The sequence below is a fragment of the Rhinolophus sinicus genome, linkage group LG09 (genome assembly GCF_036562045.2).
Source record: "Rhinolophus sinicus isolate RSC01 linkage group LG09, ASM3656204v1, whole genome shotgun sequence".
Taxonomy (NCBI): domain Eukaryota; kingdom Metazoa; phylum Chordata; class Mammalia; order Chiroptera; family Rhinolophidae; genus Rhinolophus; species Rhinolophus sinicus.
The window spans coordinates 42470605-42496936 of record NC_133758.1 but is presented as its reverse complement, the minus strand read 5'-3'; the positions used below and the strand labels follow the sequence as shown (position 1 = coordinate 42496936).

The 26332-nt window shown below is 33.7% G+C and overlaps 1 protein-coding gene across 4 annotated transcripts in view; it reads right to left on the bottom strand.

Moving 5' to 3' along the window:
• ROCK1 (Rho associated coiled-coil containing protein kinase 1) overlaps window positions 1-26332 on the bottom strand; it is a 142554-nt gene that overhangs the window by 63152 nt on the left and 53070 nt on the right. For all 4 annotated transcript variants that reach the window (XR_002138132.2, XM_019741229.2, XM_019741232.2 and 1 more), the window contains exons 3-9: window positions 15882-15982; window positions 15191-15328; window positions 12434-12609; window positions 11482-11566; window positions 10109-10253; window positions 9673-9811; window positions 7137-7228 (exon numbers count right to left, since the gene is read on the bottom strand). Coding sequence is in view for 3 of the 4 variants with exons in the window: in XM_019741229.2 (XP_019596788.1) it covers window positions 7137-7228; window positions 9673-9811; window positions 10109-10253; window positions 11482-11566; window positions 12434-12609; window positions 15191-15328; window positions 15882-15982 (876 nt within the window). In the remaining variant the exon portion in view is untranslated. The remainder of the gene's footprint in view (window positions 1-7136; window positions 7229-9672; window positions 9812-10108; window positions 10254-11481; window positions 11567-12433; window positions 12610-15190; window positions 15329-15881; window positions 15983-26332) is intronic.

The following is a 26332-nucleotide window of genomic DNA, read 5'->3' as shown; positions in this document are numbered from 1 at the left end:
TCAACAATCTGTCTTTACAGCTAAGGGAACTGGACAAAGAACCAGCAAACAAAGCTCAAAGTGAGCAGAAGGAAGGAAATAATAAAGATCAAAGCAGAAATAAAGGAAGTAGAGACTGAAAGAATAATACAGAAGAGCAATGAAACTAAGGGCTGTTTTTTTTTTTTTTTTTGGGGGGGGGGGGAATTGACAAACTTCTAACCAGACACTTCAAAAAAGAAGAGAGAAGACCCAAATAAATAAAATCAGAAATGAAAGTGACAACTGACACCAAAAAGATACAAAAAATTTTAAGAAAATATTATGAGCAACTATATGTCATCAAATTAGACACTCTAGAAGAAATGGAGAAATTCCTAGAAGCATACAATCTTCTAAGGCTGAATCAAGAAGAAACAGAAAATCTGAACAGACTGAATACTAACAATAAAATTGAATTAGTAATCAACAAGCTCCCAACAAACAAAATCCCTGGACCAGATGGCTTCACAGGTGAATTTTACAGAACATTTAAAAAAGAATTAACACCTATTTTCCTCAAACTATTTCAAAAAATCCAATAGGAGGGAAGGCTCCCAAGCTCATTTAATGAGGCCATCATTACCCTGATTCCAAAACCAGACAAAGACATTACAAACAAAGAAAACTATAGGCTGTTATCCCTAATAAACATAGATGCAAAAATCCTCAACAAAATATTACCAAATCGAATTCAGCAATACATTAAAAAGATCATACACCACAATCAAGTAGGATTCATTCCTGGTATGCAAGGTTGGTTCAATATCCAAAAATCAATTAATGAGATATACCACATAAACAAAATGAAAAATAAATCATATGGTCATATCAATAGATGCAGAAAAAGCATTTGACAAAATCCAGCATTCATTTATGATAAAAACTCTTACCAAAGTGAGAATAAAGGGAACATATCTCAGCATCATACAGGCCGTATATGACAAAACCACCGCTAATATCATTCTCAATGGGGAAAAGCTAAAAGCATTTCCCTTAAGATCATGAAGAAGACAAGGATGTCCACAATCACCACTTTTATTCAACATAGTACTAGAAGTTCTAGCCACAGTGATCAGACAAGAAAAAGAAATAAAAGGCATCTAAATTTGAAAGGAGGAAGTAAAATCATCATTATTTGCAGGTGACAGGATACTATATTTAGAGAACCTCAAAGATTCCACCAAAAATCTATTAGAACTGATAAATTAATTTAGTAAAGTAGCAGGATACAAAATTAATATTCAGAAATTGATTGCATTTTTATACACCAATAATGAACTATGAGAAAGAGAATTAAGAAAACAACCCCATTTACAATTGCATCAAAAAAAAAAAAATACTTTGGAATAAATTTACCCAAGAAAGTAAAAGACCTATACTCAGAAAATTATAAGACATTGAATAAGAAATTAAAGATGATACAAATGAATGGAAACATATACCATGCTCATGGATAGGAAGAGTATAGTTAAAATGTCCATGCTACCCGAAGCAATGTGCAGATTCAACGCAATCCCCATCAAAATACCAATGATATTTTTCACAGAACTAGAACAAATAATCCTAAAATTTATAAGGAACCATAAAAGACCCCAAATTACCATGGCAATCCTGAGAAATAAGAACAAAGCAGGAGGTATCACACTATCTGATATCAAATTATACTACAACACTACAGTAATTAAAACAGCATGGTATTGGCATAAAAACAGACACATAGATCAATGGAACAGAATACAAAGCCCAGAAATAAATCGATGCCTATCTGGTCATTTAATACTATGACAAAGGAAGCAAGAATTTACACTGGGGTAAAGACAGACTATTTAATAAATGGTGCTGTAAAACTGGACAGATACATGCAAAAAAATGAAACTGGTCCACCTTCTTACATTATATAGGAGAATAAACTCAAAATTGCTTGAAAGACTTAAATGTAAGACTTGAAACCATAAAACTCCTAGAAGAAAATATAGGAAGTACACTCTCAGACATTACCCTTAGTAATATTGTCACTGATATATATCTCCTCAGACAAGGGAAACAAAATAAAAAATAGAAAATGGGACATCAAACTAAAAAGTTTTTTCACAGCAAAGGAAACCATTAACAAAACTAAAAGACATCATACTGAATGGGAGAACGTATTTGCCAATGATACAACTTATAAGGGTTTAATATCTAAAATTTATAAAAAACTCATACAACTCAACACCAAAACAAACAAACAATCGAATTAAAAAATGGGCAGAGGACATGAAAAGACATTTCTCCAAACGGGACATACAGGTGGCCAATAGACGTAAGAAAAGATGCTCAACGTCACAAATCATCAGAGAAATGCAAATAAAAACCACAAGAAGATACCACCCCACTTCTGTCAGAATGGCTATCATCAATAAATCAACAAACAACAAGTGTTGGTGAGGATGAGGAGAAAAGGGAATCCTCATGTCCTGCTGGTAGGATTGCAAATTGGTGCACCCACTATGGAAAACAGTGTGGAGGTTCCTCAAAAAAATTAAAACTACAACTACCATATGACCCAGCAATTCCACTCTTAGGTATTTATCCAAAGAAATTCAAAACACTGATTCAAAGAAATATATGTTTACTGCAGCGCTATTCACAATAGCCAAGATATGGAAATAACCGAAATGCCCATCAATAGACAACTGGATAAAGAAACTGTGGTACATTTATACAATGGAGTATTATTCTACAATAAAAAAGAATGAAATCTTACCATTTGCAATATCAAGAATGTACCTAGAGGGTATTATGATCAAGTGAAATAAGTCAGAATGAGAAAGACAAATACCATATGGTCTCATTTATATGTGGAATCTAAAAAACAGAATAAACGAGCAAACAAAACAGAAATAGACACATAGATAGAGAAAAAAACTGATGCTTGCTACATGGGAGGGGGGTGGGGATGGGGGAGAAGGTGAGAGGATTAGAAAGTACAAATTGGTAGTCACAAAATATTCACAGGGTATGAAATACAGTATGGGGAGTATCATCAATAATGTAAAGACTATGATGGGTACTGGACTAATCAGGGGGCTCACTTCACAGATTATATAAATGCCTAACCAATGTGCGATACATATGAAAATAATATTGAATGTCAACTATAATATATATATAGTCACAGGGTATGAAATGCAGCATAGGGAATATAGTCAATGGTATTGTAGTAGCTATGTACTATGTCAGAGGGGTAGTAGACCTGGAGAGGTTATCAATTTGTGAGGGGTGTAAATGTCTAATGATTATGTTGTTTTGTACACTGAAACTATTGAAAAAAAAGTGGTCTTGGCATAAATTTTACTTTAAAATGCTGGTTCTCAATTTTAAAACCATTTTGCTGAGTGGGGGACATTTGGTAATGCTTAAGTTCATTTTCAGTTGTCAGACTGAGGGAGGTGTTATTGGCATCTAGGGGTAGAGACCAGGGACAATATCCTTACACCATATATAAAAATTAACTCAAAAGAATGGAAAGCAATGACTCCAACATATATTTGTACACCAATGTTTAGAGAAGCATTCATTATTCACAATAGCTAAAATGTACATGCATTCCAAATGTTTATCAATAAATAAATGGATTAAAAAATGTGGTATATAAAACACAATGGAATATTATTCAGCCTTAAAATGGAATGAAATTCTGAGAAATGCTATAACAGTGATGAACCCCAAAGATTAAGTGAAATAAGTCAATCTCAAAAGGATAACAACTATTGTATGATATCTGAGGTACCCAGAATAGTCAAATTCATAGAAACATAAAGTAGAATAGTGGCTACTGGGGGGCTAGAGTTAGAGAAGAATGGAGAGTATTATTTAATGTGTACAGAAATTTAGTCTGGGATGATAAAAAAGTTCTGGAGATGGAAGGTGGTGATGGTTGCACAATGTGAAGTTGATTAGTACCACTGAGCTGTACACTAAAATAAATGGTTAAAATGGTTTATTTTATGTTATATATACTTTACTACAATAAAAAGATAATTCTTCTGAAAGTTTTTTTTTAAAGCCCAACATAATGGTGAGAAGGTCTAAACACCTAAGACGTGAAACTTGTTAGATCCTAAATTCTTTATCCACTAAGCGTATACTGATAATCTCTCCCATGAGAATGTAACTCTGAAAGAGAAGATACTAGACTTAATCTACAGAACTTAAAATAGTATATATGTGCTTAGAGACAATCAATTTTATTTGTTTTTAACTAAACTGAGAACTTTCCTCATGAACCGACAGCACTGTTAGCACCTTGTGTATTTCTCACCAGCTATAGGTGGATTAAGTACTTGCAATATCTTAAATGAGGTCATAATTGGCAAAGTGTTTTGTAAGTTAACAAATATTAACATAGTATTATTAAAAATGTATTATTATATGTAATAAATGTTATTTTCTTTTCTCCAAATTAACTGCCAACAAGTATTGATTCCCTACATTTCTAGTCTGTATAATACTGAATAGTGGAAATCTTTAAGTGGTATGTGGTATTATGGAAGATCAAAGGCTTTGGAGTCAGACTTAGATTTGAATCCTGACACTGTCATTTACTAGCAATATGACTTGCAGCAAGTTATTTAGGTCTTTTCATTTCTTCTGCTTTCTATCTTTAATCTCACTCCTGTCATTTAATTCTATCTCAAATGGATGGAAAGGTAATTTTACAATCGTAATACTTTGTGCCTCTAAATTAAGAGGCACTGAGTAAGATCAGAAAGCTTATGGAAATTCTGTAAAAAATCACGCTAGTTTGTATCCTGCTCCCACACCACCAAGGAAAAGATGATAAAGATTAATTACCACTGTAACTTGTAGACATGAAAGTGGTAAAACTACCACAAGAACTATTATTTGCAAAAGGTAAGCAATTTTGCCAAAGAAAATTGGACAGTCAAAAAAAAATTATAAAGAATTAGAACTGTTACGTAATGTTAGAAAACTTAGAAGGTCAGAGAGGTCAGTCCAGAATAAAAGTATTCTTGGTATTTTAGGGGTGGGAAGTGAAGAAGGGATAGGGAGAGGGAAAGGGAAGAAGAGAACAATAAATACTACAGACTTTAATTTTTCTTTCTTTTTTAAAACAATAACTATAAAATAGGAGGTATTAGGATTAGGAAAAGCTATCAAAAAGTTTGTAAGTATGTTAAATCTAAGTATACTATAGCAAAGCGATAGATAATATCTTTAAAAAATATATACAAGTGATAATACTACTAACAAATTACCTAATTGTAGACATTCTTTAAATATAAAGTTCTTTTGACTTAAATCAATGAAGTAATTCACTTTACCTGTTTTTTCCATAACTATAAACAGTTATATTAAGGAGGTATAACAATATCATAAAATGCCATTGGTTTGGACTCCACAATTCCACTACACTATGAGCTTCACAACGTAAAGAATGTTTGCTGGTTTGATCACTGTTGTTTTCCTACTGTCTGAAATAGAATGGTGCTCAGCATACAGTAGGTGTTCAATATTTGTTGACTAGGTTACCGCTCCTCATAATTAATATCATCAGTCTTTCAATACACACAAAAAAATATGTTCTCCCTACTTTTTAGAGTCATTTATTGTGTGGTTATTTTATAGTTATTTATGCATTGCTTCACTTTGCAAAAGAATTTAAAGCAATACAAAAGATACTTTGTATTTCTTTAGTCCTCATTTAAATTTTCTTCAGATTTATAACCATATTTGTATGTTTTCAGCCTTCTTAAATTTTACTAAGAGCATAAATTGAATAATAACACAAAGCTTTGCAATGCAACCTCTCTTTCTTTCTACTCAATCTCTGTCTTGCAACAGTTTCTCATGCAGCATGAAGACACAATCATGTCATATTTACTTATGAGGAAGAGGAAGTTCCTTATTTCCCGGTGTATAGCTGTTAATAAACTCTCCCAATGTCAAGTTGCTCCTGTAACTTCTCCAGATAGCGGGTCATTCAATGTCATTCTTTGTAGAGGTACAATTTCTTAATTTCCACAGGAATTTTTTATTTCCCCTTCCCCCCTCTCAGTCAATTTTATAGCTTAGTAGAATGTTATGTGCCGTACTGAAAGGCAATATAACTACTTCTTTTAAAATATTTGATAACTAGGATACTTCACTAATTTTGGCAAACCTACATGACCTAGTTCTTCAAAATTAAGATTTTTCTCTCCTGAAAGAACTATCCCTCACAGTCTCAAATAGATAGGCAGTCCTTAAGACAAATAACTAATTTATAACTGTTTCTAAAACCACATAGTGAGTCCATTTCCATTACTATTCATTGCTATTGGTACAGCAAGAAGAGAGGGGCTCGTATACACTATGTTTTCTTTGATAGTGAAAAGGGGAAAAAAATTCCTGAGTCTTCAACAGGGGAAAGATAAATTCTAAGCCTCCCAAATCCATAAAGATGATGGGAACTTTGGTGCCATTATAATTTTGATCGAGCAATGTTGAACGAGGTTTTCTGTGAAATTATATAATGTTAACTGTTTTTTGAAATAGGGAGATTTTCTAAACTAACCAAAAATGAACTTCTTGCACAGTACATATTTTTATTTCTGAACTGTAAGCTGCAAGCCTGATGGAATCAATATACCATAATTTCCTATATCCTCATACAAATTAATATTTTACAAATATTTATCAATAATACAACCATATATTTTATTTTAGGTTTTAGTAAAAATAACTTGTATTTCCACAGGAAATATATTTTAATTTCATTACCTGTTATTCATTGACTCTTCCATTCACTGACTGAGATACTAACATCTAAAACAAAGATCAATTCAACTAAGATCAAATATCAACTTACGACTACTGAGCCCAGCTCCACTATAGGTACATAGTATTTCATCTTGGTATCTTGAGTGGGATGTAAAAGCAGCAGCAGTACAATTCTCCTAATATTATCAAATATACTCTCTTTTAACTAGGTTAAGACAACACCCGTATTGCATTTGTATACTTTAGATTTTCATCAGATATACACATATATTAGCAAGGCAATTTCAACAGACTATTTACCACAACTACTTTCAAATATGCACTGTAATGTGCAAGAAAAAGTAACTTACTGTCTCGGAGTGTTTCCCAAGCCCACTGATCATTTTTGAAGAAGAGATGTCGTTTGATTTCTTCTACACCATTTCGTCCTAATCTCACCTCTCTGAATAGAGAGGGAAGGAGAAAAGTTATTAATCATTTAAAATATTATAATCTGTCCAGGTTTATTTGTGGGCTTGATTCTAAATCTGTGCAGGATGCTAAATATAGTTCTAAGTCTCCCTGAAATTATACTGATCATCAGCACAATTTTCATCTTAAATAAAAAATAAGTTCAAGACTGAGAATATTAAAGAATTTTTTTTAAAGAAAAAATATACATAAGAAAAAATCTGTTGATACTACATGACTTTCTATTGTCAATGAAATCCAGATGAATCACTCACCTTTCTTCATTAGTATAATGAATAAAAAACAATTGAATTTTCCTGATAGCTTTTTAAAACAGTGGTAGTTACACATTTTTTGCAACCAAAAACTTTACTTCAAACCAGAAACTAACAAAATCTCAGAAAGGCATTTTAAATTTCCATTTTATAATTTATTAAATATTTCTGACCAAATTTGAGAGCTTTAATAGGACAAGTTATTAATTCCTGGCTTTTTCAGTGAACATAAGAGATAGTGTTTAAAAACATGCCTAGAGCTTATTTTGAAAGAGAAACTTAGCAACTTTTGTTCTCTAGTAGAGTGCTTATAAACAATAAGAATACCCTGAATTCCAATTTTTTCCATGAGTTAAAAGATAAACTGTTTTAGATATATGGTATTTTTTAAAGAAGTTTTTCCCTGACTCTCCCAGACTGGAGTGGTGCACCTCTCCATGATTCTATGGCACACATTACTTAATTCTGAGTAACTCCCTCTCTGTATGATAAGTGTCTCATATCTTTATTTCCTCCAAAGGACTATGAGGTGGTGGAGAACAGTGGCTGTGTATCTTGTTCATTTCTACCCTGTTTCCCCGAAAATAAGACCTAGCTGGACAATCAGATCTAACGCATCTTTTGGAGCAAAAATTAATATAAGATAATATATAATATAATATAGTATAGTGTAATATATAACATATTATAATCTAATCTAATCTAATATATAATACAGGATAGTACAGTATAATATAATATAATACCGGGTCTTATATTAATTTTTGCTCCAAAAGATGCACTAGAGCTGATTGTCCGGCTCTGTATATAATGCGTACCCACGTTTTGGGCCCAAACTTTCAGAGGAAAAAATCTTTCATTTTAATTTTTAAATTCAAATTTGTATTTGTTTATATTTAGGTACTTGTGTTTATATTATAAAGGAATTATAGCATTTCTTTTTTGACATATTATGACAAAAAACTTTATGTAATAAATATTACAAAACACAAGAACAGATACAAGGTACAAGAAATTTTATGTACTGGTAACAAATTTATGATATTGACACATCATAGAAGGCCAAGAACTCTTCGTTGTTACAACTTTGTCTTAAGTTCAAAAAAACCAATTATCATATTCCAGGACATTATTTTGCATATGGATATCATTACTGACTTCTAAAGTTACACTTTTAACTCATAAGCACAAACAAAAGAATTAAAAACATTTATACAGATATGGAATTAGTACTACCCATGTATAATTTGCATCCTTATTTTTCCCTCACAAATTTGAGCAAAATACAGTAACAGGCTAGTTTTGTTTCTAAAACACACACATGCATATACATTTATAAAAGTATTTCTTAAATCTGGAAGACATCATATCAATGACTATCTCTAGAAGGAAGGAGATAGGAAATACATTTCATTTTATAGCTTTGCACTATGTAGTTAATTTCAACAAGCACATACCGTATATAATTAAATCCTTTTCCCAGTTCTATTGAGGTATAATTGAGAACATTTTAAGATAAAGTGTACAACACGATGATTTGATATATGTCTACATTGTGAAAGGATTCTCCCATCAAGTTAATTAACACATCTTTCACCTCACATATTTATCTTTTTTAGGGTGGGTGGGGGAACGAGAACATTTAAGTTCTACTCTCAGCAAATTTCAAGTATACAATACAGTGTTATCTTAAATGCTGTCAGTTGGAAGATGCATCATCATTTTTCTATCACTAGGGAATAAATGTTCCCAATTAAATTAATACATGCCATTGATTGTAAGATACACTCTATTTTCAGAAATGTTAACATGTTAAAAAAAGAAATCTCAGACTCAATAAAATATACCATCATTTTTATGCTTAACCAAGTTAAAAAGTTAACAATTAAATAAAAAGAATCATCTAGTCTAGCCATCAGAAAACAATATATTCTATCTTAATTTCTTAGATAAAGCAAGTGAGTTGAGATCCAGAAAAGGTATCCAGAAAATCATAAAATTATATTGGGTTTCACTGCCATGCATGATTTTGGGAATGGTAACATTTTTATTCCAATAGTTCAAACATAGGGGCTCAGATACAGACTTTAAAAACTAAGCAGCAAAATGAGAATTTGCTTAGGATAAATAGAAAAAAAAACACAATGTTAAGATTATTTACCTGTCAGTAAGAAAGGCACAAATAAGATTTTTAGCTTCTTTTGATATGTCATTATCATCAGGGAAGGTAAGTGAATTTTTATGGTTCATAATCTTACTGTAAGTTCCAACCAGAGAATCTGCATAAAAAGGTGTATCACCTGAAAAGTCGATAGGGAAAACAAAAGAAAATAAAAAAATCAGTTTCAAAGGCAGAGTCAATGTTACTTGTTTAAAGATTACTAAATAAACATAAACTGAAAACATACACTTAAATATGTAAAAAGAAGTATGTCACAAAGTTGCTTTAATCTTCTAAATAGCTTTTTAAAAGCAAGTTTGGATCAGTTTGTTCCCTACAAACAAAATCAACACTACTTAATGTAATAAATATTTTATAGGTTAAGTTTTGGGATGAGTAACTATTTTAGAGGTACACAGAATCCTCCTTTACTCACCTACAAGCATCTCATATAAAAATACTCCAACTGACCACCAATCACATTCTCGTCCATAATAACCATCACCACCTTGAGATTTTAATACTTCAGGGGAAATATAATCAGGTGTTCCAACTGCCGTATCACATCGTACCATACCTTCCTAAAAAGAGTGGCAGGTCAAATTTTGATTAGGATACAAACATAAAGTCTCAGTCATTTAAAATGACTTTAATATAATCTATAGAACTCTAAATCTTTGGGCTATAAAATATATTAAAATGTAATGCAAACTTGACAAAAATGAACAAATAACTTAATCATACACAAACACACAGTATAGTTACAATATGCATATGTATACAGCAGTAACTTTTTATTTTGTAATTACGCCACTAGAAAGACACATTGACACATTCCCCCAGTTGTGCCAATATAATGATCTCATTTAAATGTAGATAGCAAGTATATAAACCAATGCAAACTGACTGAGGGGCAAACAGGACGAATCATTTGATAATATTAATATATAAATGATTTAATTATTTTTACTAAAATAGCCATTCAATTTAACAATGCTTAAAACTGAAGAAAACGTATACAAGAATTGACTCTACAAATATAAGATGGGGAGGAATGTGTATGGGGGGGAAGGGCACAATAGTGTTAAGCATACTGAATATCTAATATGCATATTAACTCTCTCAACAACAAAACAACCAAAAACTCTACATCCTTGTTACTTAATTTAGCTAGTGTTAATGCAACAGAATTATAATTAAATGTTAACACAAAAGTTCTCATGTGTTTCCTTGTAAGCATTAATTTTCCTTATAAAATAATAAATACAACTTCCTAGACATTGTTCTGTAATTAAGTTCCAAAGAATGAATATAAACTGTTTTAACTGAAAATAAAGTAATATAATTGCTACTTCAACTATGTGTATGTTATTTTTTATATAAATAATGAGAATGGGTATCTCTTAAGATTGACTCTTAAATAAGATCTTTTACATGTTAATAAGAGGCCAAGTGAAACATTAAAATATACACACATTACTGAAATCCAATATTTATGAAACTAATTTTAACCCTGGCATTAGTATTTAGTGACTAATTCCATTTCTAGTTACTAATAATGTATATTATAGAGTTATGATAAAGGATTTAGTAAATCTGGCAATCTACACTTACACTAAATAAAGAGGAAAAAATAAATAGCTTACAAGTTAATAATACAACATGGAAACCATGGCATCAATTTTAACAAAGGAGACACGTCACATCAATTCTGTATAAACCCAGCTATGGTCAGTAAATTCCTATAATATTTTCTTAAAAGCATTTGTCTTGAATTAGTAAAAACTAAATTAAAATCTAATTGTTAACCTTATTCATCTTCATACAAGTACCAAAATCTGCTAACTTCAAATGTCCAGATTTATCCAGCAGCATGTTATCAGGCTTCACATCTCTAAGGGGAGGAAAAAACAACAACCAGTAGAGCATTTCTGAAACAGATCAGACACTGATAAAAATTATATGAGGCAGTTATTTTAGGTCATGTATCCTCAGTCAATGTAGATAAGGCCACTTTTGATCTGTGTGTGCTCTCTAACCACATTTATAAATTGAACTTCAGCAGGGAAACCCCTTCATATTTTAATGCCTCAGAAGAAGACATATAATATTCCCTTTCTTTTTAAGTAGAAGTTGATTCTTCCAGGGAGAAAATCATAATACTGAGAGAGAATAACCATAAAAAAGTGTAACACTTAGATATAAAAAGTAACTGAAACATACTTCTCAACATAAGTACATAAATAACCCCAGGACAGGGACTAAGTCACTTTCATTTTTGTATCCCTGGAATTTAGCACAGCAACGGCACATTTGCATTCAAGTGGTATTTACAGAACAAATAAAATTAATGTAGTAAGTAAATATGACCTAGTCACTAATTAAAAGCAAATGTATTTGTATATTAAAAATTTGTATATAAAATTAATCAAAAGCAAATTAATTTGTATATTAAAAAAATGAAAACTATTTAACACTCTGGCACATACCTCAGAAAACCAGCTTACCATTTTTATTTTTCTGAACACCATACAAAAGCTATATAATCAGATTAAGGGATATTATAAAATACATTTACATCAATATTAAGATGAAATGTTAAAACTACAAATTTCAACGTTTTAAATTCTGAAATACCACTCATGTCATATGGAAGAAGAATAGGTGGATTAGAGTGGGAAATGCTAATCGAATAAAGTTTAAGTACTCTTCAGCTTCTCTCTTCAACAAACGAGAAAATTTAAAGCATTTTTATCTTTACCTATGAATAAAACCCATAGAATGGATTGCGTCCAATGCAAGAACTACTTCTGCAGTATAGAATCGTGCCCATTTTTCAGGCACATCATAGTTGCTCATCAAGTTTACAAGATCTCCACCAGGCATGTATTCCATCACCATGTAGAGGTAACGGTCATCTTGGAATGCATAAAAAAGCTATACAAATACAAAAAAAATTAAGATTAAAACAAAATTGTTTCATTTAAAGTTGGCAAAAATAACAATACAAAATTGAATTAAAAATTATAATAGTTTCAATACAGAATATACAAGTCTCCCAAGCAAAGAAATATTTTGGTTCTAATTTAAGTTGTGCTTTGGTGGGGTTTACTATTAAATTTATATCAACACTGCAATTCCCAAGAAGTCTCAGCTGTCCTTTATTCGCCGTGTTACTAGGCAATTTACTCATTCTCCCTGAGTCTTTATCACTATAATCCGTTCTAGAAGAATACAACAGATTATATACCTCGTTTGACTTTTATGCTCAGTCAGCATCTGGATGCCTGGCAATTAGCAAGTGCTTAATAAATGTCCAATGAATAAAAGCACAATTAGTCTATAAACAGGGGATATACCCAATGGGGATTAATCACCTTTTAGAATTGCTAAAAAATTAGTGAATATATTGAGGCAGCCGGTTAGCTCAGTTGGTTAGAGCACAAGGTTGCCGGTTTGACACCCATGTGGGCCACTGTGAGCTGCATCCTCCACAACTAGATTGAAAGAACTACTTGACTTGGAGCTGATGGGTCCTGGAATAACACATTTAAATAAATAAAATGTTTAAAAAATAAAAAATCAGTGAATATAGAAAGTACTTAGCACCCCAATAAACTTCAATTAAAAAAACAGAAGAAAGTACTTTGCACAAGAGATGCTCAATAAGTGATAGCAGTCAATAGAAGGAGGAGCAATAACAGCTAACAAAGAAGCAGGGAGAGACCTGGGCAGCAGCTGGAGTCAAAGCAGGAAGAGTAATGTCCATTGGTATGAAATTAGCAAGAATACAAGGAATAAGTGTATTTATTATGTGACCAGGGTTGAGGCTAAAAGAAGAGCAAATTTACAAAAGGACATTTTAAGTAAACATGAGATTAGAATCCAACTAAAATTAATAAACCCTAGAGAAAAAAATGTACCTAATTTAGCTTGACATTTATGTCTTAAAATCTTCCTTTTTATGTTTCATATTTTAATAGTGCTTAGTGATTTTAGTTACAAATTTAGTTGTTTTTATTTTAAAATATATTTTGTGGAAGGTTAAGAAACCAAGTGGCACCTCATGGCTATCCCAGATTAAAGTATACAATTGGGCACCATAATGAAAGAAATACTGTTGATTTTGGTAGCAGTTTACCCTATTTATAGACAATGTATCAAGAAAAACAAAGTCTCAAGTACATAAGTTGTAAATTTAACCCTAAAAGGAACAGTTATATCATGTTTTTTAATTGTCTAAGGAACTGTTCACTGGGCATTTTCTCTATCGGCAGTTCTCAACCCAGTGGTGATAATTATCTCTCCCCCGCTTCCCAGCACAAGGAAACATTCAACAATGTCTGAACACATTTTTGTTGTTGTTACAAGTGGTATGTGGGGGTGGGGTGGGCTGCTAACGACATCACCTGCGTAGAAGCCAGGGATGCTGATAAAAATCCTCTAATGCACAGGATAGCCCCAAACAACAAAGGATTATCTGGCCAAAATGTCAATAATACTGAGCCCAAAAAAACCCTGCTCTACATAGCTGATAAAAACTGAGCAGACATTTCAAGTACAGAAAGTCTCATTATGTAACTCTTAAACGTTTTCTACATCCTTTTTATCTCAGTTACTACTATGCTTAGTTAGGATATGCTTCATTAAATACTGTAAATAAATCACAAAATACATGTTAAGAATTTAGAAATACTCTAGCCTAGTTTTTATTTCTTTTTCAAACCAAAAGAAGACTTCCCTTTCCCCATATGAAATCTTACATAGGGACCCTAATATATAAAACAGGTGAAAAAAACACGGAGCTGCTCTATTTGAGGTAGAAATAGAAAACCCAGAATGACAACCTACCCAAATTTCTGCTTGTCCTTATGACTGCACCTGCGGTATCTCCACAATTGAAAATAACCAATCTAAGCCAACTTTTAATTTTTGAGGAAGGAAACTGAGACCCAGAGATGTAAATAACTTGGCCACTGCTGCACAGATAGGCCTGTGGTGGTTAAGACTAGGACCTACAACTACTGACTTCTAGGGTATTTTCCTTTCCACTGGAAGCCTAAAGCTAATACAATATTATCTGGAGGCCTAGCTTAACTCACTCATCCCTTCATTTTTCTGATTCCTTGCTCTCCACAAAAAGAAAGACAAATAGATAAAAAGACAGTTAAACAAATAAGATCTCATATTTGAGAAAAAACTTAAATTTCAATATTAAATAAAAAGTATCTAGTTATAGAGTATAGTAATTTATGACTTCTCCCAAATCAAAGCAGATTATTTAAATTTTCTAATATTTAAATTCTACAGGAACATAATTATTTTGTTTTGGCCTTACTTTGCTACTAGAGATGATTGAGTAAAACTGAATTTAATGATTTAAGAAATAATGGTATATTAAAACATTCTGTAATTGCCAATAAATTCTCTATTACTGTTCTGGAAAATAAGCTAAGCTTCTCAGATATGTTTAGTTACAAACTAGTATATCAATAATGAAACGGTAACAAAATCATACCTGAACAACCCAAGGACTGTTAGCAAAAGCCATGATGTCCCTTTCTTCCCAGAAAAAAGCAGAATCGGATCTCTTAATCATTTCAAATTTGCTGAGAAGCTTCATAGCATACACCTTCCTGGTGGATTTATGCCTTACCTTTAAAATTGAAAATGGAAAATAATGAACTTTGTGTTAACATTTAAATTTAAAGCTCAGTTTCCCAGAACAATTTACTAAATGATTTTAACCACTTGTTAATTTAACATTATTATTCTAGCCACTTTTATTTCTTCTCTTCTGCTGAATTATCCCAACTAGAGAATGTCAAGGCTTTAATTACCCAAAGCAAGTAATACCAAAAAATCGTTGTCCCTGTATTATAGCACATACCCCCTCCTCCACCCTGCTATGTATGCTGCTTCCTATTTATAAAACTTACTATTCCCTAGCATTTTAGACAGTCTAATATTAGGAGTAAGATTTCTCTTTGAATGCTTGAAACTTTTTCTCTACCCGTGAACACCTGGGGAAAATATCTCACATTACTGAATTTGACTCTAGGCTTTCATATCCTTAGGCAAGAATGCCAGAGCAATTTAAATCAACAATTTTATAAAAATAATATTTTCCCAAATAACATGTTAAACATACAAGTGGATTTTTTAAATTTAAAAAAGTTATTGTTTTTAATCTCATTAAAATTACCTACCAATTGAACTTCTCCAAATGCACCTCTGCCAATTACCTTCACCACTTCATAATCTTCAGCTTTCATTCGTAAATCTCTAATTTTATTTATTGTGTCTTTATCTGTATGAAAAGAAAAGTTTATAATTTTAAATCAAAGAAGCATTAAAACAAACTGTTTATTTTACATTCAGGTTCTTGAGAAACACAATGAAAAACAAAAAAAGTTAATTAAGAATTACTTAGTATATAGTAAAATGTAAAGTTATAAAACAGAAATGTTCAATGCATTAAGAATTGTCTTAAACAAGTTCTAGAATGACTTCACTCTAGGATTAAAATGTTTTCATTAAAATCTGACCTAAGAGAATGTTTTAGAAAACAATTATACTATAAATACACACTGAGGATAATTAGTTACTTCCTGCTATTTTAAGTACACATCAAATTTGAATTGAGAGACCATGAGTAGATATTTTAGATTAATAAAAATTTTCTTTTTATCAAGTCAGTTTTGATGATCCTTTAAAAAAGATATAACTAATTTAAGATACCAAAGGCAAACATGCTAAAGAATCACATACTTGTATCATTCATTACATTCCTCTATTTGAACTTAGATTTTTTTAACTTAAAACACAGTGGGAATCACTGCAATTATTTATATAAACCTGTCATACTACAAACTACAATAATTTACAAATCCCCACTGGATAGATATTCTAATTCCTAATTTGGTCATAGATTAAAATAGGGCTATTTTAATCCACATGGGTCAACATTGGCATGAGATTACATGGAAAAGCTTCACATTTCAGAGTTGTACAAAATACAGGACAGCTATTAAACTTAAGTTCTAGTTCCTAATAAAAGCTGCATATAATATTCTTGTCTTTCTTTTTAAATGCATATATAAACCCAAATGTTTTGTGTACATTATGACCAATAAATACATGCAACAGAGAGCACCTATTCACACAGGGATAACATAAAACATAAGTACATTTAATTTTAGGTTACATATTTACTGCAAGATGCACCAGAAAGATACAGACAATAATCAATTAATTTACTGCATAAATATTTGTGTCTGCCATATAGGCTCTATAGTAATCACTGTAGATAAATAAAGACAACTTTAAAACATCGTTCTTGCTCTTAAGGAGTTCAAATTAGCAAATGAAACCGGAAAAAAAACAATGAAAACAAATTTAAAAAATAAAAAACCAACAAGGGACATAAGCACAGATTGTGGAGTACTAAGGAAGACACTTAACCCAAGCCTGCCTGGGAGGAAGATAGCTAGAAAAGGCTTTCTGGATATGATGACACCTGAAACAAGTCAAAAATGAAGAGTAGCAGTTAGCCATATGGGGAAAAGAAATGAGAGACTACTGTAGGCAGATGGGCAATATATAAGCAAAAGGCACAGAGGAACTGTATAGAAGAAATTCTGGGTTGCTGGAGTATCAAGTTTCTGGTAAGGATTTGGAGGAGTGGCTGGAGAGCCCCCGACTAGTTAAGGAGCTTGAAATTTACCTACAGGCCAGTAGTTATAAAATTATTTAATCATCAAAAATATTTTTCATAATAATGCTTAAAGCAGCTTAATATGTAAAATAGATACAAGAAAGGTCTGAATCAGGATAATGTATTATATAATAACCTTTGAGTTGAGAAAGGATCCCTGGCTCTGGTTATACAAAGTTTAGAGCCATAAATAGGTTTTAAAGTCTGTAGTTTGATCTCAGAAAATACATCTGCTGCAAATTTGTGTGGGAATGAAGATCTTGCTTCCTGTTAATTTCTGACAGCACAAGAAGTGTAGAAAGCATTACTTGTGATTCAAACAATATTAGTTGTCAAATGACTTTGTTACATTTAACTTTTGTGTAAAAGTGCTATTTTGTATTTTAATTTTAGGTTGAATTCATTAAGAAAGATCAAACCTGGAGCAAAAACTTACTCCCAAAGTCTATCAGTGTTCAATGAAAACTCAGTGACAGTTGAGTGGTTTTTCTCATTCAGAAAAACCTTCATCTTGTTTCTTATCTTAGCTCGCACTTCCATACAAAATACCATAGACTGGGAGGCATAAACAACAGACATTCGTTTTCTCCCAGTTCTAGAGGCTGGAAGTCCAAAATCAGAGGACCAGTATGTTTGGTTTCTGATGAGGCCTTTCTTCTAGGCTTGTTGGTTGCCGGTGTCATCGCGTGCTCACAGGACCAGGACCTCTTCCTAGTATGCGCACACAGATAAGGACACTAATCCTATCTTAACAGAGCCCCACCCTTATGACCGCATTTGACCTTAACTGCCTCCTTATTGGTCCAATCTCCAAGTAGTCATATTTAGGGTTAGGGCTTCAACATATGAATTGGGATGGGGGGATGCTTTAGTCCATACGTCAAGCGGGGCAGCCTGCGGGGTCTCTGGTCCCGCTCCTTTGTTGTATGGGGCGGCCTGCAGTTCCCACTCCCCACATAAGAACGCAGGATATGGCTAGGCCAAAAAGGAACACCCACGGAGCCATAGGTAGGGGAGTCATACGTCTATGGTCTCACTGGAGGCTGGATTCACACAACATGCGACCTGCTGTCGCTTTCTGCCAACCGACTGACTCTCTCCTTGACTTCCCTCCCTAACGCAGCGGCGGCAGTTATATTAGTGGCCAATGGCTCAAGGGCCACAGCTGACGGCCAACTAGCCACAGCTGACAGCCATCTACTACCCGAGCCAGCACCTTTCCACGTGAGGCTGAGAGCCTAGAAACTGCTGTCTGGGGCTGTCCCCACACCATAGCAATCCTCAACTAACAAAACAAAATACAATAAAATGTTAGCATTGCTAAACCATCAAATTTGCTGTATGTTAAGATAAATTGGGATGTTCAGCTTCAAATTCTGACAAAATTTTAAGATTTGATGATTTGATGGTTAAGTCCATGAGTGCATGATATTTATCATTGACATTGTGGTTCAATAGCACATGATAGGTTCAAATATTTTCCACAAAATACCTGCTGATGTAGGTACTTTGAATATACAATGAATAAATATAGGCTTAAATACCTTGTTTTCACAAGCTTTGTTAGTTTGGCTAACTAAGGCTTTTTCTGCGCCTTGCATAATTTTAACTACCATCACTTGTAACACATCTCAGCAGACTCCACTTCAAGTTGTACTCAGTGTTTTCTCAGCTTCTTTAATACTATTCTTGCCTGTACTTGTTCCATGCAGACTACACATTCAGGATAATTCTTTAGTCACTTCAAACTCAGTATTGACTCCTCAAATGAACAATAAGAATCAAGGAAAATCAAATTGTTTGCCTTCTTTTTTAATTGACTATTGATGTTGCTCCCAATGGCCTGAGTTCTTTGAGCAATAGGTTTTTGCCAAAAAGCTGTTCTTAAGGAAGTTTTTCTCTCTGTATGTATTTGTTTTGCTAATGCAAGGACTCACCAAATGACTTTCCCTGCCTGGCTAATAAGCCACTTGTAAACTTACAAGTTACAGCCTCATTTTCCTTTTTTATTTTTGGAAGAAAATTCTGCTATAATGAGATATTCCATTTTAAGTTTTCTACTTTTTTTTCCTGATTGTTGCTTTCCTGTGAGTAGGAAATACTATGATGAGTATGTACTCTGGGTGACGTCAATATACAGTATATGAGGTTTGGCAATTAAGTTCATGAACTCCTTCTAGAAAAAGTGTTACACACCTCAATGCTGAATATCACTATGGTCACCTTCGAAGTACTTCCCTTGGGAAGCTACGCACCGACGTCAATGCCTAGTCCACCCTTCAAACAATTTTGGAACTCTTTTTCTGGAATGGCCATCAGAGCTGTCATCGTATTACCCTTGATGTCCTGAATGTCATCAAAATGTCCTCCTTTCAATATTTTCTTTACCTTTGAGTAAAGAAAGAAGTCATTGGGGGCCAGATCAGGTGAGTAGGGAGGGTGTTCCACTATAGTTATTTGTTTATTGGCTAAAAACTCCCTCACAGACAATGTCATGTGAGCTGGTGCATTGTTGTGATACAAGAGCCAGAAATTGTTGGTAAAAAGTTCAGGTCATCTTTTTCACGCAGTCTTTTCAGCACTTCCAAATAGTAAACTTGGTTAATTGTTTGTCCGGTTGGTACAAATTCATAATGAATAATCCTTCTGATATCAAAAAAGTTTAGAAACATTGTTTTGACTCTTTGATTTGGACTGACCGAACTTTTTTGGTCGTGGAGAATTGGCTGACTTCCATTGTGCACTTTGACACTTTGTTTCAGGGCCGCATTGGTACACACGTTTCATCACCAGTGATTAAACGGCCCAAAACATCATCTTGCCTCTCCAAAAGGTCTTTGCAAACTTCAACTCTCCTTTACTTTTGTTCATCGGTGAGCTCCTTCGGGACCATTTTTGCATATACATCTCTCATGCCAAGATTTTCAGTGAAGATTTTTCTGTTCCTCTATTGATGTTTACTTGGTCTGCTATGCTTCCCACAGTCAACTGATGATTTTGATGAGCAATTCGATGAATTTTTGCAATGTTTTCATCAGTTCTGCTTGTTACTGGCTGCCCTGACTTCTCTTCATCAGTGATACGTTCTCTCTTCTCAGAACAACGTTTAATCCATTTGTATACCACCATTTTCTTCATGGCATTATCCCCATAAACTTGGACTAACATGTCCCTGATTTCACTTCCACTCTTGCCAAGTTTAATAAGAAATTTAATGATTGTTCATTGCTCTAATTCGAGCTCAGACATTCTCTCACTGGCACACAAAAACATGCAACAATAATGAACACCACTCATCAAGACACCGCCACATATCAACATGAACACAGCTGTGAGATGCTGATATATCAAGGTTATGAAATCTTACCGAATTGTTTGTACAGTGCCGCCAATGTAAGTGCATGGTGGCAAGTTCGCAAACTAATTGTCAAACGTCGTATTGTATCCTTGTAGCACATCTATAGTATTACTTTATAATAAACACAATGCTTTGCCTCTGTGCTCAAAATGACAACATTCAAAATTCACCTTCACCCTTTTTGATATGACTCAATAGGTATGCAGTGGCAATAAAAAAATAAATAATGTGGTATGGTGATATACATGGACTAGTCAAGTGGTAACTGCGCCACTGTTGTTTACAGTGTGCTGAGTAGCAATGTGAAGCAATGACATCACATGATTTCTGTCACAAATACTCAACTCAATCATTGTAGCACAAAAGCGGCCATAGACAATACCTAAAAGACTGAGCATGGCTATGTCCCAATAAAACTTTATTTATGGACACTGAAATCTGAATTTCATATAATTTTCATGTCATGAATTATTCTTTTTCTTTGACTTTTTATCAATTATTTAAAAATATAAAAACCACTCTTAGCTCATGAACTATACAAAAACAAGTGATAGGCTAGAGATGGCCTGTGGGCTATAGTTTGCCAACCCCTGCTTCCATGGAAACCCAGCCCCTCCAATGGAGGGCACCATTTTTCCCGCAGCTCTCAAGTGGTGACCTCTCCTCTCACGTATGCCTTATACCACTGGCCCTGAAAGTAGGACAGATGAACTCCACTGCCACCTCTTTACTCACACCCTAAATCTGCCAGTTTTGGTTTTCATTTTATTAGATTATACCTCCCACTACCTCTCATTGCTGCTGTACTCCACTGACCCTTCAGTCATCACATCTCATTACTAGATAATTTTAATTCTTGATTTACTGATCTTCTCTTCAGTATTCTCCTGTTTTAATTCTGAAGGATTTTAATATATCCATAGATGATATTTCTAATAGCCTGGTCTCTCAATACCTTTAACTTCCCTCCTGCAATGATCTTGTCCTTCACCTTATCTCAGCCACTCATTTCCATGGTCATATACAGCACATTGTCATTGTCAGTAATTATAATCCTACCATAATTTCAATTTCAAATCTTATACTGTCTAAGCACCCCCTTAGCTTTCCTGCTCACTCCCTCCAACAACTCAACTCCAAACATCCCCAACCCTCCCAAGACATCCAATCTACTGATCCTGTTCCATTTTAACTGTACCTTACTGAGCTGATAACTTTTCTTTCTTACCTACCCAGGTTAAATTTCATGGTCCATTTTTATAGTCACTCGCTTGCATACACCTGCAATGTCCTGGATCTCATACTGTACTTAGTATGGCAAAACCATGATCCTAGTTAAACCCAACTCTCTTACTAATTCTACAAAGTGTGATTGAAAAATATGGTAAATGTTTAAATAAAAAAAATTATTACAGTAAAAGACACATTGCCATTAATCCCCCTCACTTTGAACACACTTGTCCCATTGTTCTTGCTACTTTCTGAAGCAGTTCTGGAAGTCCTCTTTCGTGAGTGTCTTTACTTCATCCTCCATCATGACAACGCTCCATGTGACACATCATCTCTGGTACAGCAATTTCTGTCAAATAAAAGCATTCCAGTGTGTCCTCATCCACCTTATTCACTGAAGCTGGCACTGTGCGACTTCTGGCTCTTCTTCAAAGCCAAAATGACCAAGAAAGGAAAACATTTTGAATTGATTCAGGACACTGAGGCAGCCACGACAGTGCAACTAAAGACACTCATAAAAGAGGACTTCCAGAACCGCTTCAGAAAGTGGCAAGAATGATGGGATGAGTGTGTTCGAAGTGAGAGGGAGTATTTTGAGGGGGTTTAATGGTAGTGTGTCTTTTACTGTAATAATTTTTTATTTAAACATTCACTCTATTTTTTGACCATGACTCATATGTCAGCCACCCAAGCTGTTCAATATATCTGGATAAACACAAAAAATCATATTGACGGATTCCATTTTAAATTCATAATCACAAACATAAAGCGGGCCCTTAATTATGCTTGGCAATCATATATTTCCCTAGTCTATTTGCTCTCCCACTCTGCTAGAAACTTCATTTCACATTATCTTCTCTCTTCTCAAACCTCCTCTCTGATTGATCCTCTTTCATTGCTAATGAACTTACTGGCTGATACCCTGAAACAAATGAAACAATCAGAAGAAAACTGCCACAGAATTATAATTATAAATGTTTTTCCAACTAACAGCATGTGCCCTCATATATTTGGTCTTTCACCTTTTACTATAGAAGAATACTTCTATCTTACATCACTCCCTCCACCAATGATGTCATTCTTTCACACTAATTCAAGGACATAGCTCCATCAATCCTCCCCTTTCTCCTGTATCAAGCTTTCCTCTTCCTAAGTGGATTCTATCATGCTATTTTCATTCCTGTCTTAAACAAACAAATATCTTGATCCCCTTTATCTCACCAGCTACTACCCATTACTCAACTCCACTATAGCAAAATTCCTCACAAGTTGTCTACACTTTTTGTTTGTAAATCACTCTTATATTTGCTCTTAAATCCACTTTGGCTGGGCTTTGGCCATTTCTTTTCAACCAAAACTGCTTGTCCAAGTCATAAATAACCACCATGTGGCTAAATCCAATGACCAATTCTCAGTCCTCATCTTGGTATGTCAGCGGCTTTTGACACAATTTGATCACTCTCTCCTGGTACACTTTCTTTACTTGACTTCCAGGATCCGACATTCTTCCAACAATACTAAGAGTTTTGTCTTTTTTTCAATCTCAGTGGTTTCTTCTCAGTTGCCTTTGCTGGTTCCTTCTTTTCTCCCAGATTTCTTAACATTGAATCATCTCAAGGCTAGATCTTTCATAGTGCTCTCTTCTCTACCTATACTCATTTCTTTGGTGGGCTTTCAAAACCATCTACATGTCAGCAGCTCCTAAATATTTATCTTTAATCCAGAACTGTCTCTTAACTTCAGATTTATATATTCAGTTACAGACTTGAAACATCTCAAATTTCATGTGTCTGAAACGGAAGAGATGTTCTCACCCAAAACCTCTATCTAGGATCTCCATAATTTCAGCTGAAGGCTCTATTTTGCTTGGGACGAAAACCTAGAGATCATTACTTTTTTCTTCTTTCTTATACTACACATCCATTCAGGAAAACATGAGGGCTCTACCTTTAAAATATATCTTGAACCTGGTAACTTCTCATCCTCTACACTACCATGCTGGACCAAGTCACCATTATCTCTTCCTTCGCTTATTGAGATCACTTTTGTGTCTATCCTTGGCTCTCCATAGTCTATTCTTAACCCAGGGTGATATTCTTAAAACACAAGTCAGATCACGTCACTCCTCTGCTCAAAACGCTTCTAATGTCTTGTCATCTCACCCAGAGTAAAAGTCAAAGATCTTACAATGGTCTACAAGACTCCACATGATCTAGCCTCCTGATTCCCTTCCTTCTGACATAATCCTACTGTTCTTTGCTTAATTCTCTCCAGACACAATGGCTTCCTGGATGCTCCTCAAACATACCAGGTACACCCCTCTCTTTAGGCCTTTGTACTGGCTGTTTTTCTGTACGTCATTCTCTTCCCTCAAACATCTGCATAACTAACTCTCTCAACTTCTTCAGTTCTTTTCTCAAATATCAACTTTAGTGCACCCTACATTAGTCACCCTAACTAAAACTGCAAAATTCTGAGAACTTCCAATCTTTCTTATAATGTTCTATTTTTCCCATAATTATCAACCTCTTTTTTGTTATTTACAAAATTTGTTTCATGCAAAATAAAACTTGCAAAATTATAAATCTAGTAAGCTCTCATTAATTCTAAGACCAATAAACAGGACTGTGAGACCATCAGACTCTCTTACCAATGTCTGACTGTAAAGTGCATTGAGCCAGGTGATGATGGCAGAAAGCTAAGATTCAGAGAAGTGAGATATTAATGCACAGCACAGTAAGTAAGAAATAAAATGGGCAAACTGAGTCAGAAATAGACACCATAAAACTTGACAGGCCACTAAAAAGCTAACTGGTCTCTTAAATAATCACTATTGTGCAAAACAGGTAGTGCAGAAGGGTTGAGAATTTAGTTTCAGAGTTATCAGAACGATTTCAATCACATACAGACTCTTTGATGTAACTTTCCAGAAAGCAAATTGACGGTACTCTTAAGAGTCTTGGGGAAAAAAAAAAATCACTCTATACTCAGTAAATTCTACTTCTAGAAATTCATCCTAAAGAAATTAGATATGATGTGGAACTAAGATTTCTATAATAAAATGTTTTTTTAAAATGTAAAGATTAAGTAATTTCATATACATATAATAAAATATTGGGCAACATTTAAAATTTTGTTGAAAAATTACAGAATGATGTTCAGCAAATAATGTTAAGCAAAAAACAAAATAAACTGTACATGGTTTATGAACTCAATTTAAATATATACAGATAGATAGATAGATAGATAGATAGATAGATAGATAGATAGAAAAAAGGCCAGAAAGAAATATACCAAAATAATAACTGCAGTCATTTCTGAGTGTAGTGGGATTACAGATTATTTTATTCATCACATTTTCTATATGTTTCAAGTTTTCTACAATTACTCTGTTGCTTTCTAATGAGAAAAAGATATATTATGCCTAGCCTAAAATCCTAGACTGTAAAATACACCATAATTTCAGGTATCACTATAGACAGTAAGACGTATCCCGATTGTTAAAAAAAAGAAAGTTTTTTAAAATGTCAGAATAGATCAAATATGGTAATAAAAGCTATGCACAATACACCTTTTGAAGAAAATGCTGCTACTCTCTGCCTAAAGAAACCCAATATACCTTGCATATTTTTGAGTAGTCAAAGCAGCCTTAACAAGCTCTAAAGTTATCTGGAAAATTTACAATGTGATATTCAATTACATAAAAACCTGATTGTTTCAATGCAATTATTATTTTATGCCCAACTCTTCAAATAGAATTCAAGTTTTAGTAAGATGTGTGATGTTTTGCCAGTGTGTACACACACACACACACACACACACCAGAGTTTGAAAAACAGATCAGCCAAAAAACTCCAAGCTCCTCAAGACAGCATAGAAAGGCTTTTAGGTCTTGTTATTGTCCGATTCTTCAGTCTTTTATTTCTAGACTCTCTCCTCAACAATGCTCTAGCAAAGCGATTCTTGGCAGTCGCCTGACAGTCGTACTGCTCCATATCGCCATGCCTTTGCAGGTGCTGATCACCAGCCTGAAATGAAATGTCCCACTTTATTTGACAAGTTACTATCAAACAAGATCTAATCCTGAATCTCTTCCTCAGCCATTCCTGACCCCCTCAAGCACATGGGATGACTCCCTCCTCTGGGATGCTACTATTTCCCTATTATTTCATCGATCAATCTGGACTGGAGTTGTCTGTTTCTTCTATTTACTGTAGTTCCCATTTCCTTAAGGATAAAGACCATACTTCAGTTATGGGCATGTCCCTGATACACATATGTGCTCAATGATACTTATTAAAATATTAAAAACATTTAATGTTATTGTTCACAAATGGAGACAATCAATTACATGA